At 43.4% G+C, this 14,918-nt stretch overlaps 1 protein-coding gene across 1 annotated transcript in view; it reads right to left on the bottom strand.

Moving 5' to 3' along the window:
* Window positions 1-225: 225 nt before the first annotated feature.
* RASGEF1C (RasGEF domain family member 1C) overlaps window positions 226-14,918 on the bottom strand; it is a 28,418-nt gene continuing 13,725 nt past the window's right edge. The window contains exons 6-13 of the mRNA XM_074155862.1: window positions 12,465-12,560; window positions 11,293-11,395; window positions 11,112-11,191; window positions 10,366-10,461; window positions 5,097-5,192; window positions 3,784-3,907; window positions 1,644-1,716; window positions 226-1,212 (exon numbers count right to left, since the gene is read on the bottom strand). Coding sequence (XP_074011963.1) covers window positions 1,188-1,212; window positions 1,644-1,716; window positions 3,784-3,907; window positions 5,097-5,192; window positions 10,366-10,461; window positions 11,112-11,191; window positions 11,293-11,395; window positions 12,465-12,560 — 693 coding nt within the window. The 3' untranslated portion in view covers window positions 226-1,187. The remainder of the gene's footprint in view (window positions 1,213-1,643; window positions 1,717-3,783; window positions 3,908-5,096; window positions 5,193-10,365; window positions 10,462-11,111; window positions 11,192-11,292; window positions 11,396-12,464; window positions 12,561-14,918) is intronic.

The following is a 14,918-nucleotide window of genomic DNA, read 5'->3' as shown; positions in this document are numbered from 1 at the left end:
CATGGTTTAGATCCTAAAAAATAAAAACAGAGAAAATCAGTTATCTGCTCATGAACGACAAATTCTTTAGTGCATTCACTCTAGTCTGAAACCCTTTTGTCTTTTTAAAGCATACCACGTAGTTCCCAAATGCAGAGCAGTTACCCCCTGCTTCCTATCCTCTTAGTATCGTGTTGCAAAATAAACAGTACCATATTAATTGGAACCTGATAGATTTTTTTTTTTCAAATGGTAATGCAGTAGCTTTTTTCTTTAAGTGTGATAAAACCCTCTCAAAGATGCAACTCAGCATCAACAAAATTAGGGAATTCACTACATAACATTAAATAGGGGTAAGGTGAGCCCAGAGTCATTTCCTTCTTCAGTTCAATGTTAGATGGGGTCGTAGGGGGGGTGTTCTTTAAGCAACACCATCTGCACTCTGTGCCCTCCTCGGATCTGCCAAGATTCACAGTAAGAAAAGCAACAACAGTGGTGGGAAGAATAACTAAGCAACAGTCGTACTTCAGATTGTTCTCTGTAAAAATTCACAGGGTTTGTACGATTGTCCCATGCCGACGTGGTCCGTATGTGACATACATGTATACGTACGAGTGAGCGATGTCAGTTTTCATCCGCTGGAAGCTTATACCTGTAGCAGTCGGTGCTTTGTTCAACAAGGCTGGGGGACTGCTAATGTAAGATTAAGTTCCTCTTTCTTCATTCAGCAATTAACCAGATTGCTGCTGTGTCTGTGGTTTGATTTCATTTTACAATCCTCAGAGGGTTTAAAGAGCTGCTGTCTGAAGCACCTGCTTCTGAAATATTCACGGGTATTTTTTGCTTTCCTTTTGTTAGACTTCTTTTGCAGTTCCACGGTTCTCCATCCTCCTGGTTTTCTTAACGTTTTCCTTCAGAGGCAAAAGTTACAGTGATCCTGACGCAGTTTGGGCACAGCCACAAATAGTCTGTTTGTCCTTCCTCTCTGTGTCTCGTAGTTAGAAAAGCGTCATTGTGCACACGGTTCTGTTGATTTCAGTGGATGAATCCAGTTCATCCATCATGTCAGGCAGTCAAAAAACCCAACAAAAAACTCAAACAAACAAACAAAAAAATTGTCTAAATCCCAAACAGGCATCTTTGGAATCAGTAGTGCAAAATGTTTGCGGATTTCTTTTCCTTGACCTACTGCGATAATCTCTTAATCTTCAAGTCTTTCCTAAAATAGTGGATCTGTAAATTTAAAACATAAGAACAATGAAAAAAAACCCCAGATATAAAGGCAGTTTGTTTGGTTGGTTTTTTTAATAGCTCTCTTCAGATTCTCACACCAAACCATTACACATCTCTCATAAGAGATGCGAACTGTAGGAAGATCCAGTTAACCCAGGGCATTTTTCATCTACCCCAGGACTCTTTTGCGTGGGTACAGCACTGTGTAAATGCACAAGTGGAGACTGTGCCATTATCCACTCTTTAAATGGCAGATAATTTGAGATTACAATTAGCTTTTATCAGTGCAGCCTCAGCTCTGTAGACTAGGTTTAAATGGAAAAAGACCTCCATCAGAGGTCACATTTTAAATGCCAGCACTTTGCAAATTTGACTATCAGTGCAGCGTTTTGGAGGTTCTTTAGAAATGAGCTGATAAAACGAGTGATTACCTTAAGGATTTCCACCTGTCCTTTTCTGTCTGGTTCTCTGGACTTTCACTTTCATAGGAAGCCAGATACAAACCTGGAAAAAGTAAATATGTGTTATTCCAACAGCAACTGTAACTCCCTATCTCTCTGCATTCTTATATTCCTATATTGTACCAGGTAGCTGGTAATCAGAAGGACACTGGTATTTAGCTCACATGTCACGCCTTTGAAAAGCTGTTAGGTTAATTTTGATGGAACAGTAAAGGAGCCCAGAGTTAAAATACGTTAACAAGACCTTCTTATATAATATTAAGAAGTTTTTGGGTTTTTTTTTTGTGGTTGGACTCGATGATCTCAAAGGTCCCTTCCAACCAAGAAGATTCTGTGATTCTGTAAACGGTCTCTGGTTTTGCAGATAGAGATCTAGGCCTATTTTCTCCATCCCAGCACTGCTACCAAAGTGTTGCATAAACATTAAAAAAAAAAGAGACAGTGAGAGCTGACAGCTAAACAAATAGATTTTTTTAAAATTAAAGATATTCCCATCACTTAACACAACTTTATCTTCCTCAATCTTTTTTAAGCTTACGGGAACATGGTATCTTAAATAGATATAAAACACCCTCAAGGTAAGAATGAGTTACAGAAACCAGAGAAGAAACACAGTAGAAGAAAATAAACAGGTCTTTTTTTTTTTCTGCGCTGTAGGATGCATTTGATGACACACCGAAATGTGTCTAGGCTGTAGAGTGTCCTCTGCAAAAGCTGGCGATGCACTAATATCTCACTGTCTTCACAAACTTTTTTTTTTTTTAAAGCAAGCTGTGATTTGCGTTCACACACGTTTCTTCGCTTGACTGTTTAGCAATGCTTTATTCTTTAATGCTGGAACCGTGTCTGTATCCAACTCTGTGCTACAATTCAACTGCATTTTACTATTGGAGTGTTGGCCCACCGTCCCGCCACGCTGCAACCAGCTCAGTGCAGCTGCATTTCACGTGCCACCGCTGCAGCTCTCGAACACGTTCTCCCACCTTCTACTCAGGGCAGCGCTTTCCGCTCTGTGCTTCCCCTGGGGAAGAGGGGAGGCCTCTGTGGCTCCTGCAAAGGGCATCCCATGAAAGCGGGATGAATACAGGGGAGAAAATCTGCAAAACGATTAGTGGGACCATTTTTGGTCCAGCAGCCTGAAAACTGTACTTTTACCTGACTTACTTACTGTCCCTTTAGAGCCTAAAAACAGAACAAATGCCTCCATCCTATCTCATTTTGATATGTATTATTTTAGCCACATTAATTATTCTATTTTGGCAGTCATTTTTCTTAGGACTTAGGCAGGATTTTTGAAGCAGTATTTTGTGTTCTGAAGTAGTCTGTGAAATAAAAACCTGTCGGGTCTGATTAACTTGGATTAGTATAGAAAAATGCCTATAGAATCAAGAAAAAAAATAAACCCAACACCAGTATAGCTTATGGGAATATAAGTACAGACAATTCTGTGCGTGACAACGTACCGAGAGGCAACTGACACAAAAGCAATATGAAATGACACAGTCTGACATTCTGGATACCAAACTGAAGAAGACAGATAAGTATAAAAAGACAGAGAACCAGAGAAATCATTTCAGAACAGGGCTTTCGTAGCTACAGCTTAAATTAAATACTAGCAAAAGATTTTCTTAAAATATTCTTTTCTGTAGATAACCTATTTCTTTGCTGCAGTGGAAGAGGTCAGCGGGACCACCGTCGCCCTGGGCCATGTTCACTGAAGAGATGACAGCGTTGGTTTGCGGAAGAGATGAGTTCTGGCTCCATCAATCACAGAAGGAGTGTCCAAGGGACAGCTGACATTCACAGCAGTCCACGGCACGGTTGTGTGGCCTCTTTTTGTGATTACAAAAATAGGGCCAACAACGGCAACTTCCGAGACAGTGCCTTACAGAGAAGTTACGGACGAGAGAAAAGCAATCGGGCAGCAGCTTCATGAGCTGGAAGGTTGTATTTGCAAAACCACATTGATAGACACAACCCATGTGACAGGAAAGCTTGGAAAGAACCGGGACTGGTCAGTGAGAGACATCCCCAAAGCACGGATCAGGCTGTTAATTAGTAGTGATGAAGAGACATATTTTCAGTAATTAGAGACTGTACAAAGTCTTACCATCTTCAGTAAAAATGGGAGCGGTATGTAAGTAGTGGATGATGTTAGGGTCTTGTTCAAAGGGACACTCCACTTGCTTCCATGTTATAAATTCTCCTACTTGTTTAGCCAGTTCCAGAAATTTCTGTAAACATAAAACATTCCACTCAGATACAGTTAAGATTATCTCACTAAAACAACTACATCCAAGCAGAAGGCTGGGATCCAGATCCCTCCTGCCAACCACAAAGACATTAAGAGAAAAGACCCTTCTATGTTTTAGATGGGTACATTTTCACAGTTCGTTTACAAGCCTTCTAACAGTTCTGATAGAATTTAAGGCGATGCCAGGCTCAGTGTTTTACGCATCACTATCTCGCAATGCCAATAACAGAAGGGGAAATTTAAAGCAACCAAAGAGATGCTGCAGAAATGACTTACAAAGAATTTGAGAGCTCAAGAACTATTTGCTCCTTGACACTGGGCATTCCTTTCTGAAGCACCTCCTTTCTGCCCCTCCAGCAGAATGCAGGGACCCAACCATCGTGATGCCCAGCACAACGCAGAACCCCCGGGTGCCCGCACGCTGCTGCCGGCAACAGTTGTACCACTGTAAAACCATCTGCTCCAGCAGAGAACTTGGCTTACTCAGGATACCTGACTAATACTACCTACGGCCAGAGTCGGGGGCGGAGGGAGTGGGGCAGAATATAAAATCCTTCTACTGCATTTAATAGTAATTCTTCTGTGTAAAACCTACAGGCAGGAGGTAACACCTTGGAATCCTTACATCGGCAGCATGACGTTTACCCCATGGACACAGTGACTCTGTACTTGATATGTGATTCTCCTTGTATTCTAATTTTTCTGTAATGACCACATGCAATTTATGTCTTACTTTGACAAACCTCCTTATTAAAAATGAGAAAGGGCTAAAAAGGCAGCTAAAGTATGAACCATTTTATACTGATTTGTGTGTATGTAAATGTTTTTTACATTTTCCCATGTTTTCTGAAAAAGTCATAAAGTACAATCATTTGTACTCCATTTTGTACTCCAAGCCATAAGTACAGTAATTTTTACTGCTGACACTGTATTTCTAGCAGCCAACTCTCATCAAGCAAGGTAGGGTGATCTGCTTGTAATGTTTACATAAAATATACATATTAATTCTTTTAAGAAACATTCTGGGATTGGTTTAACCTTCACAAAGTCTCTTGAGATCATCCACGTTGGCACGTTCAGTCTTTGCTGGCCTGCACCAAAATTGCAGGCAAACAGTTTCAGATGGTGCTATTGGAATGGGATAGATAAAAACATTTTTCACTTCTTACTTCAAAGTTGACATGTCCATTTGGAAGGCGATTAGCACATCCTTCGTTCAAAAAATAAATGTCTTTGATCAATAGGCTGAAGAAGGGGATCACAATCTGTGAAGAGAAATGACACAACTATTATCTTTCCAGTTCGGTATTTTCTCTGCATGAAAGAAGAACTCAATCAGGAGAGAGGAGAAAAAAAAGAAATATTAACTTTTCAGTGTGCTCTGCGCTTAGAAAGCAGCACAGTGGCAGGCAAGGAAAAGGGCAGTGGGGTGTAGAGACACCTTCAGCCATCAGGAGAACAGATGCTGAAGTGAATATGAACTGAACACAATGTTCACTGAGCAGAATAACATGACTAAGAAAATGCTAATAACCCAGTTTATTATCAAGAGCATCACTGTCTGACGACAAGATCAGACAGCAAAGAGCAAAATAAAATTGCAGAACTCTTCCTTTCTCTGTTGGGTCTTTATAAGCAAAGATGCTGAATACACCAATCGAGCACTTTAAAGACAGCTGGAAACAAAAGAACCAGTATCGTCCCTGAACAAGACAGAATAAAATCTGATGACCAAGGACTTGTCTACAAACAGTGAATCAGGAGCTCTTTCATTTTCAACAGCTCCACGCATGGCTACCTCTTGAGGCTGTAATTTCCTTCCTGGTACCTGATTAGTGCAACCTGCTCCTCCAAATTAACTTGCAGACAGTAGGATTGGAAATATTAATTTCGTTGGCAGGAAACTGCCGACAGTAGCCACAGAGATCACTGTAGCACTCAAAATAAGCCCTGGGCATCATCCAGGGTAAAGTGGCATATAGCAGTGATCCAAGCCTTCTCTCTAAGCCATCAGAGTCAGCTCATAATTTGCTACAGAAGAAGTCTACTTCTAGATAAGACTCTTGAAATTAATGGAATTACAGCAGGGATAAATTTGATGCCAGATGTTCCACAGCAGAAAGCAGCAGCAACTTTGCTGCTGAAGCGCACCCCCAGGGCTTCAGCAGAGACTCAGAGTCCCTGCGGGTCCTCCTGTGTCACAGCTCAAAGGGGAAAGAAAGAGAACACAAAGGACCAGTCCGGGACAAAGCTGACCCCCGGGACTTTGGGTTTCGATATTCAAACCTGAGCCTACCCACCTCTTCAGCAGAAAAAAAAAGAAACACTTGGAGGGTTTGAGCTATAAGGGCAACAGCCACCTCTGTGAGCATTTTCCTGTGGCAGCAACACCTGCCTTTTAAGCCATTAAGTATAAACTTAATCACCATGAACTTGAAGGAAAGCACATGGCATGGTAGAGCGTCCAAATGTTTCCACTGGCCTATTTGTACATTGACTGAACTGCAGCTTGTTAAACGCGCAGCAAAGTTGAAGTGCCTCCTGGCACGCAAGACCAGCCCTGGGAGCTGGTGACAACGAGGCAATCCTTTAGTGAAGGATTTAATGTCGCACCATTATTCCATCTCAGGCTGTACATCAGCCGTAGCGGGATATGAAATGGACCTAGAACAGGACAGCAGCTGTTATTTTCCAGTCTACGGCCTTCGCGATGCAACAGCGAGTGTCGCAAGTCACAGACGCAGAAACACTGAGGCAAGGAATCTACAAGCCACCACCAACTCTCGCAGCGAAAATGGAAGCCAATTTCTGTTTCAGCTAAAACACCACATGCAGTAAACTGCTAAAGATCTGCATCTCTGCCGGCTTTTTTATGGGACAGCCATAGATAAACTCTGAAATGTCAGTGCGATAGCCATAAAAAAAGCCTGGACTGGCACTTGAAGAGCCACTGGTATTACCCTGATACACCCCACTGATATAATATAGGAATGGAAGAAAGCACAGCCCAAGCTCCCAAAATGCTGAGCCCGGGTGAGGTGTAAGGGTGAGGCGTCAGCGAATTCTAGTCAAACCGAGCTACATGTGTTTCAGGATTCATTTTTATATCATCCAAACTAGATCAATCAACCTAAGGTAACGAACACATGCAATCTATGTGGTTTGTTTTCTCCCCCAAATGATGATAACTGTAACCAGTGTGGTCTTATAAAGTGGAAAGATACAGAGCTGGAGGTGGACACTGATCCCCAGCTAGAAATTCCTGCCAGGTTCTGTCTACGTATCCTTTGCAGGCAGATGCCAGCTTGTTCTGCCCTGCTCCACGCTGCCCGGGAGCTCGGTCACCACCATTAGCGGTACTAAACATAAAGGAAAAGCCTTGCTGAGAGGGAGGGTACGTGTGAATGTGGGCTCAATGCCACAGTAAAACAGCTACAAAGCCACCAGTCAGCTCAGAGCACGGGCAGAGCTTGTTCTCATCTGCATCCAAAAGGCATCAAAGACGTACCCTTGGATACCAATTCTCTACACGTTTCCAGGGATTTTCTGTCTTTTGGTCACCATTAATTTCCCCAATAAAAACATGTCACCCAGTATGTTTTGTTTTTCCAAATTTCTGTAGGAAAAGCAACAGAAGTGGATATAGTTACACGCTAACGTTGGCTTCCACCCAGGCACTTCACTAGCATAAAATCTGGGTTAGTGCCAGAAATTCGTATTTCATTCCCTTCTGATTTCCACCCCCCCCAGCCCTCCAACCCACCCACACGCTGAAGGACAATTGCCTCCTGCAGAAAGAAGCAAGCTAATGAGATCTGACGCGTTGTTCTTCCTCCATCGTATCAGACAGCAACAGCACCCGGTGCCGCACCGTGCAGAGTCCCGACATTTCAATGCCAGAGACATGTCGTTAGCACAGCGCAGGCTTTCCCAGCGGAACGACTTAATTTTGGAGGTGGCGCAGGTCGGCTCACTGCATAGATAGAACCAGACTCGGTTCCTAACAAGTACACCCCTCTGAATTCTGCAGGAAACATCAGCCCTTCTTCATTACCAGCTCTCTCACCCTGCACTTTGGCAGGTTTATCTCTGCCGCCGTACTGCATCCCTCAGCTTTGCTGTGCCTTTTTTTACAAGCCCGCTCCTGAACAAGTAACGAGTAGCTATAACTGCGCCGTTTACACACTGAGAGAAGGGCTGGATCAGAACAGCGTGGACTGAGGTCAGGGGATCCTCCATGGATTGAGACGCTTCTCCTACAACCTGTGCTGCAGTCTGAGGATGAGGATGGAGCGGGTGATGAAATCAGGCCGTGCTCTTTGAGGCTGGTGGCACATGGGGGATCTGGGCGAGATGTGTGCGGAGGAGGAGGAGGAGGAGGAGGAGGGAGGGTGTCCCAGGTCACTGGCTCACCCCGAGGATATAATTTAGCCCCTGAGCTGGGCTTCTGTTCAAACACTGGGAAAAACCCAGCCGCCAAGACACCAGCCCTGAGGAGAGAAGAAAGTAAGGTTTCTGGTGAGTCTGGCAGTTAGAAATTAGCTCCTCTGAGCCTGCAGGCGGATCTTCTTCCTGCGAGACATAACCCGCTGCTTCCTCTGTTGGTCTGTGACAAGAGCACTCCCCTCCAGAGCACCCTCCTTCTCAAGCAGATGGACTGGGGCCTGAAGCCTCCATCTGTGCTTCTGGGGTGGCCACTTCCCGAGAAGAGGGGCGCAGGGGATCGGGATCTCAAACTCTTGCGAGCGCTATTCAGTTGGAAGATAAAAATTTTCTTCAGAGTGAGCTTTGCTACAAGTTTGCCAAGAAACTACATATCATTTTGTTTCAAAAAAATGATCATGTTCTTTCAATTTTATTCAAACTCATTAAAACAATAACTGATATTCTTGCTTATAAAAAGAGACAGAATTCTTTTTGTAGAATCCTTAATTCCTACAGCAAGAATTACATGATCTGCTGTATCTGACGCTGTAACATACCCAGTGCGAGTAGCTACCGAGTCATTTCTTGAACTAACGTTATCTACAAAAGGGGAACAGAATATGAGCTTTTTCTTATGTAAAAATAGATACCTTTCAATCTAATAACCTCTCTGCCCTCAGTCTTAACCAGGCAGGGGTAGAGGCGTGACAGAGATTGCTAACTCCCCCAGGAAATTAAGTCAAACAACAAAGCAACTGGTTTGAATATATATGATGGTGGCAAAAGAGCTAAACTGCAGAAGCATCTCAGCCAGGCCCTCGCTGCGGTGTGTGCGAGTGAAAAGCATTTCTCTGCCAGTCACAAAGATCCAAAGCCGTCGTCTCGTCTTTGCACAGAGAAGTGCTTTTCAGAACAACTCAGCGTATTCCCATTGCAGCTGAGTCAGCCTGCGACCAGATGCTGATCTCATTTCACCGTAAATGCTGTGAGATTCCATTAGCTTCAGCAGATTTACATCAAATTTACAGGGATGTGAGATTAGCATCTGGCCTGGCTCCTCTGGTGAATGAATACTGAATTCTGTATTACGCTTGTTCATGCAGGATCTACTTTACCTTCGCCATGCTCTGCGCAGAGATTACCCGTTTATGACTATGTGCAATTGCGATGTTCAAAACAAACCCTCTTTCATAAAACAAAACAAAACAAAAAAAGATAATTGAATGGAGAAATAAGAACATGAACAAGAAACAAACCGGGGGACAAACCAGGAGGATCCTGCGCTAACATCTTGCCCATCTGATTTTTGCAGCGTCAGTGACATCTCAGAAAGCTACGTATCTGCCACCAACACTGATAAAACACTTCAATTCTTGCTCACCGAGATGGCAGCAACAACCGAATGAAATGAAAATTCACGTGGACAGAATTTCACTCCAAGTTTGCTGCAATGGATTCAGACTAGACTTCTTTGCAGGACTTGTGGTAAGTCATCTTTCCCTAACGTAAAGGGAGAACCACCTCATCTCTGAGTGCTGTGTCCTTCCCTCGCTATCTCAAACCACACACACGCAATAGGTACTTGTCTGCACAGAGGCCCGGTGGCCACAGCTGGAACCAACGAGCGGTTCCACCTGGGCCTGCCAGGCTGATGCTCCACACCAAAATAAAAGCCATTCTACTCTGGAATACCTGTTCCATCAGGTTTATCAATCTAAGCAATGTGAATATTCCAGGGATATAGAGATGCTTGCAACAAAGTCCTCTGCGCTGTGTGTCCTGCCCTTTCTAGCTCCCCGGTGTCTGAGAACAAGTCCACAAAAGCCCTGTCATCCATTCCGGACTCCTCTTAGCCACATATTTGCATTTCCAATTGCATTTAGCAGCGCAGGAGCCTTGCACTGGTGACCCATGGAAGGGAGGAGAGCGTTTGCATCAAGTCTTTGAGCCACTGACTCTCAGCAGCAAAGCACACCATCCCTTTGGAGATAAAGGGGATGTGGTCACACCTACCTTCTCCCTATTGCTGTGTGCGGTGAGGGACCTGTGAGCAGCCCCCCTCAATGCTGTTCTGTAGTTATAGAAGTTACCAGTAGGGTCCATCTGGTGCTAGATACACAAAAGAAGACACGTTGGTTAGAAAGCGACCCGGGTCCTCTGAAGACAACTTTACCCTCTGTTGTAGCAAACCCTGAAGAGAACCTAGCCCACATCTTCAAAAATTCACACACACACACAAAACCCCATGAACCAAAGATACAACAAAAGATCTACAGATCATGGCTGTTTGTAGCTTTGATTTTTCTAGCGACAGCTTACTGAGCTGTTATGTGAAGAATAAGGACTGTGCATTTTACCTATGCCAAATCCTGGTTTCCTCAATACACAACACAACCTTGGGCTGTGTTCACTCAATGTCCAAGGTATAGCTTGGGAGCTTTACACTCAGCATTGTGTCCATGGCCAAACAAAACTGGCCACTGGAAGCACTTTGGCTTGCATATAAGCTCATATTTTTGTTGGTTGTTTTTTTTTCCTCCTATTTGTTTGAGTGCTTTGATTCTCCTCTACGTATCAGCAGCTTCACACCTTCCTCACTACACCTGGGAAACTCCAGCAAGAATCTGGCCCTCTGCCTGTGAAACACATCTGCAACCATCTCATACCTGGATAACAATGGGAACACAAACAAACCAAAAAACCCCCAGAATATGTAATTCAAGCAGAGTATCAGCACTTTTTTTTTTTTTTTTTTTTACCTCAAGAATGAAAAATTTGGCTGTCTTCACTTTCGACCAAGTCTTCTTTAGTCTGGAAACTGGACTCATGTTCATGCCAGCTAAGAGTGAGAAAGAAGAAAAGAGAGCCATGGATCGGAGTCAGGTTTCGTTTTTCATCTGTGACAGTTGACGGAGAGGTCTGGTTAGAAGCTGTACTTACAAATGATTGCCATCAGCGAATTAAAATTCCCTATGTTAAAGCACTCTCGGGCAACGTCAATGAAGAATTCAATGACCTGTGCTCGCTGTTTCTTTTTTGCAGGCTGCAAATTAAAATAAACGAATATTTGTAATAAGCACACACAGAATTGGAGGGCATCTTAGTTGTTCCATTTACATCTGCTATCACTCACTGGCCCCAGTTCTGTTCTAGCAATCCAGTGGATGCTGGTGAGTGGCAGTCTCTAAAATCAAAGCTTTCATTGCAGCGACATAGAAGAAATTCACGGCAGTTGCCAGGCTTTGCCTCAGTCAATGTCTCAGCGTTGGAACAGGCAGCACAAACAGCCCTGCAGCAGCTCAGCTCCCCGCTGCCCTCCCTCAAGTCAGTGGGCACATCAGCCCAGATTTTACTTAAGGGCAGGTTTTCACACCCACAGAACAGCAGCATCTTTGCCCCAGAAAGACTTTGTTTCACTGATTAATCCCTTTCCCCTCTTCTGGCCCTTTCAGCAAGATGGCCAGGACAAAGGGAAGCTTGCATTTTAAATCCACATTTTAACTGGACTGGAAACACCCCACTTTTTCTAAAAATGATTTTCAAAATGGTAATGCTTTTGAGTCAAAGGCTATCTAGCCTGTTTATACTATTACTATTCCTCCCTTCCACACCCTTTTCAAAGGAGAAAACATTAATTTCATTTCGATGAGGCCAAGTTAAACAAACTAAAACCACTACCAAGTTAAAAAACAACTAGTCACAGCCTCGGTAATGGGCAGCAGGACAAAGAGCCAGGCAATGCCAATTCACACGCACAAGAGAGCTTTCGGATGACAGATAACAAATACTGCTCCACTAGAGTCTTTTCCAGCACAAGTCTCACAGGATAATTCAAGGCATCTTTTCCTCTCTTTTTCCCTGCAGGGTTCATTATTCCGCACTGTGCTGCTACTACATCAAGAGAACAGTGCATCCCCCGTGTGTCGCCAGCTCTGTTTTGCAATATGTTTGTCATTTATTAGAACGCTTCTGCGAGTGCAATATTAGTAAAACTTACCACCAGATGCTTAGCTAGGTCATAAGAAATAAATCCCCAGGTTTGCTTATTAATGTAAAATCTCAAACTGGTACTTCAGGCATGTGGTAAAACACACCACGTACTTTTCCCTTACCATGCAAATTTCTGTTGCTACAAGATAGCAGAGTCTATTGAACCATTTCACATAGGCCTCAAGGTTACTCGTCTTCTTCTGTTCACTGAAACAAGTCTGGGGAGAAAAAAGCACAGAAAGACATATAGCTGTGTTTCAGTCAGCTGCCTGATCGCTAAGGTAAATACTACACAAAGGTAATTATTGGCCACATCTTTCTGACGCACAGGGAAAACTGTGCATTAAGGGGCCCTTTCAAAAATTCAGTGGGTAGGAGGCAGATGCAGAGGGTCCAGCTTAAGAGCGTCACTCCGCACAGTTCACATCAGCGTATGGAAAACAGCCCCTGCACTGACCCTTCTTCACTGGGATATTAACAGCCAGGGCATCACAGGACTCGGACAGCAACAAAAGTATGCAGAAAAAGTAAGATAAGTGCAGTCTTCCACAGCACACTCAGCTTGTGGCTTTGATTCCAGGAATTCCTTCACTTCAGGAAATGCAATCACCCACAGCCCTTTTCTGGAGGGCACAGACCATAACTTAGTGAAGCGAACAAGAGAGAAGCAAGAGAAAACACAGTTCTAGTTGCTTCTTTTGGAAAAAAAAATATTTTCCTTATTGAGTTTTCAGAATAAGAGGCTCTCTAGCGACCAGCTCTGTCTCGATGGCTGCTCTTGAACAGGTCACTTACACGCCAGAGATACTTCACTGATAAAAGCCATTACAAGAAGAACATTTTTCACTTTTTCATCTGAAATTTAACATAAATTCCCATAACCGATACAGTCTGTGGGAGCAGATACTTGGCTGAACTCTTCCACTTCCTTTGACATCAACAGATAATCTGACTTCAATGGAGCGACAGGGCAGTTCACACAGCCTGGAGATGTTGCTTGGGATTATAAGAATTCAAGTCCTTTTTCCAGCCCTAAATTCTTAGACTGTCCATATAGGACACACTGCTCCCTAGAGTTCACGTGATTTATTTGAACATTCATTAACAACCACTAGAGGGTATCAGAGAATACTGATTTTTTTTTTTATTAAGACGATTATTTCCCAGGGCTGCCATAAATACATGCCACTAAGAAGAAAATCACAATACACAAACACAGATCTATTACAGTCAATGGGATTACCCATATGATGCAAGTTAAACAAGTGACTTAAGAAATGGGCTTTGTACAATTCCCAAGGTAATTCAAAGTAAGAAAATATTCACCCGTGGTTTTGTGTACAGGCATGTTTAGAAACAGAAATCACAGTACCATGCTATGGAGCAAATCTTAACCAGCCTGAAATTCCTAGCCACTTTATCAGTAGACTATATATAAAATAAAAAACTTTTTAAAAGCATCTCAAAATTACACGTCAGCAAAAAGCATGTAAATATCACACAAAACAAAGGAAACCCAAAGCAGCCCCAGTCTATCCACAGCAGTTGCTTTTCCTGGGCTCTGTGGTATCATTCCTCCTAACAGCAAAAAAGGACATGAAACCTAGGTTTTCTTCTGAATATGACATTTCCATCTCAACGCTGCTGTCCTGTCCTGTGCCAGGACGTAAGAACCACAGCTAATACCACAAAACTTGTCAAAAATGTGCAGCAGTTAAAGTTGAGACAGACTGCTTTTTAAAGGTTAAGCTTTATAAACGGCAACAATATTTAGCACCTCCCCAGCATCTCCCATCTGCAACTCAGAGTGCCTGATAAACATTCGTAAGTGAAGCCTTTCGAAGCCCTTGTGCAAGAAAGATACTTAGTATGATCTCCAGCTGGAGGGAATTCAGACCAGAGCCAATTCTCTGCAGTTAACAGGGGAGTTCTTCATGGGTCGGGGAACGATACATCACTCCACGTAAGGTTTGTGTCACTATGTATGACACACTGCCAGGTCCCACATGATCCCTGGGATAGACCTTACCCTGGTGCAGATGCTCTTCTAAATCATCGCTGGGACCTCGGGTCAGCCCAGGCAAAGGGTGGAGAAAAGTTCCAGACTACCTCTGCTTTCATCAGCCTTGCTGACTCGAAGCCCAGTAATTTGTTAGTGCCATGTCATGTGTGAAAATCTTACGGCAGTTTTACTTTACTAAGTAGATCCTCCTGGGGGAAGACATTGCCTTGAACTTAAAAGGCCACGCAGCGGAGCATCCCTGCTTTGCACCTGGTATTTTCCCTGTTATTATGCACCTCATTGAAGTTCCAGAACTGCTACTGGGCAGCTCCTCGGTGTTCAGATTTGCATTTGAAGAACATGCATAACTGTCAAATAGCTTGTCACAGTCCATCGAGATGATTTGCTTGGACTTTCCATCCCACCATTATTTTCAGGCTCTCCACCTCTCAGTCTAATCTTTCCTGTCCACCTTGGCTGATGTTTCCTTATGTTTACTTGGTAACCTCAATTTCTCTTCACATCTTTGTGGTATTCTGTGCTGGCTCTGCATTTGCAATCCTAGACACAGCTA

Source organism: Numenius arquata, chromosome 11 (assembly GCF_964106895.1).
Source record: "Numenius arquata chromosome 11, bNumArq3.hap1.1, whole genome shotgun sequence".
NCBI classification, from domain to species: domain Eukaryota; kingdom Metazoa; phylum Chordata; class Aves; order Charadriiformes; family Scolopacidae; genus Numenius; species Numenius arquata.
The sequence above is the reverse complement of the archived record's forward strand: the minus strand, read 5'-3'. Positions and strand labels throughout refer to the sequence as shown.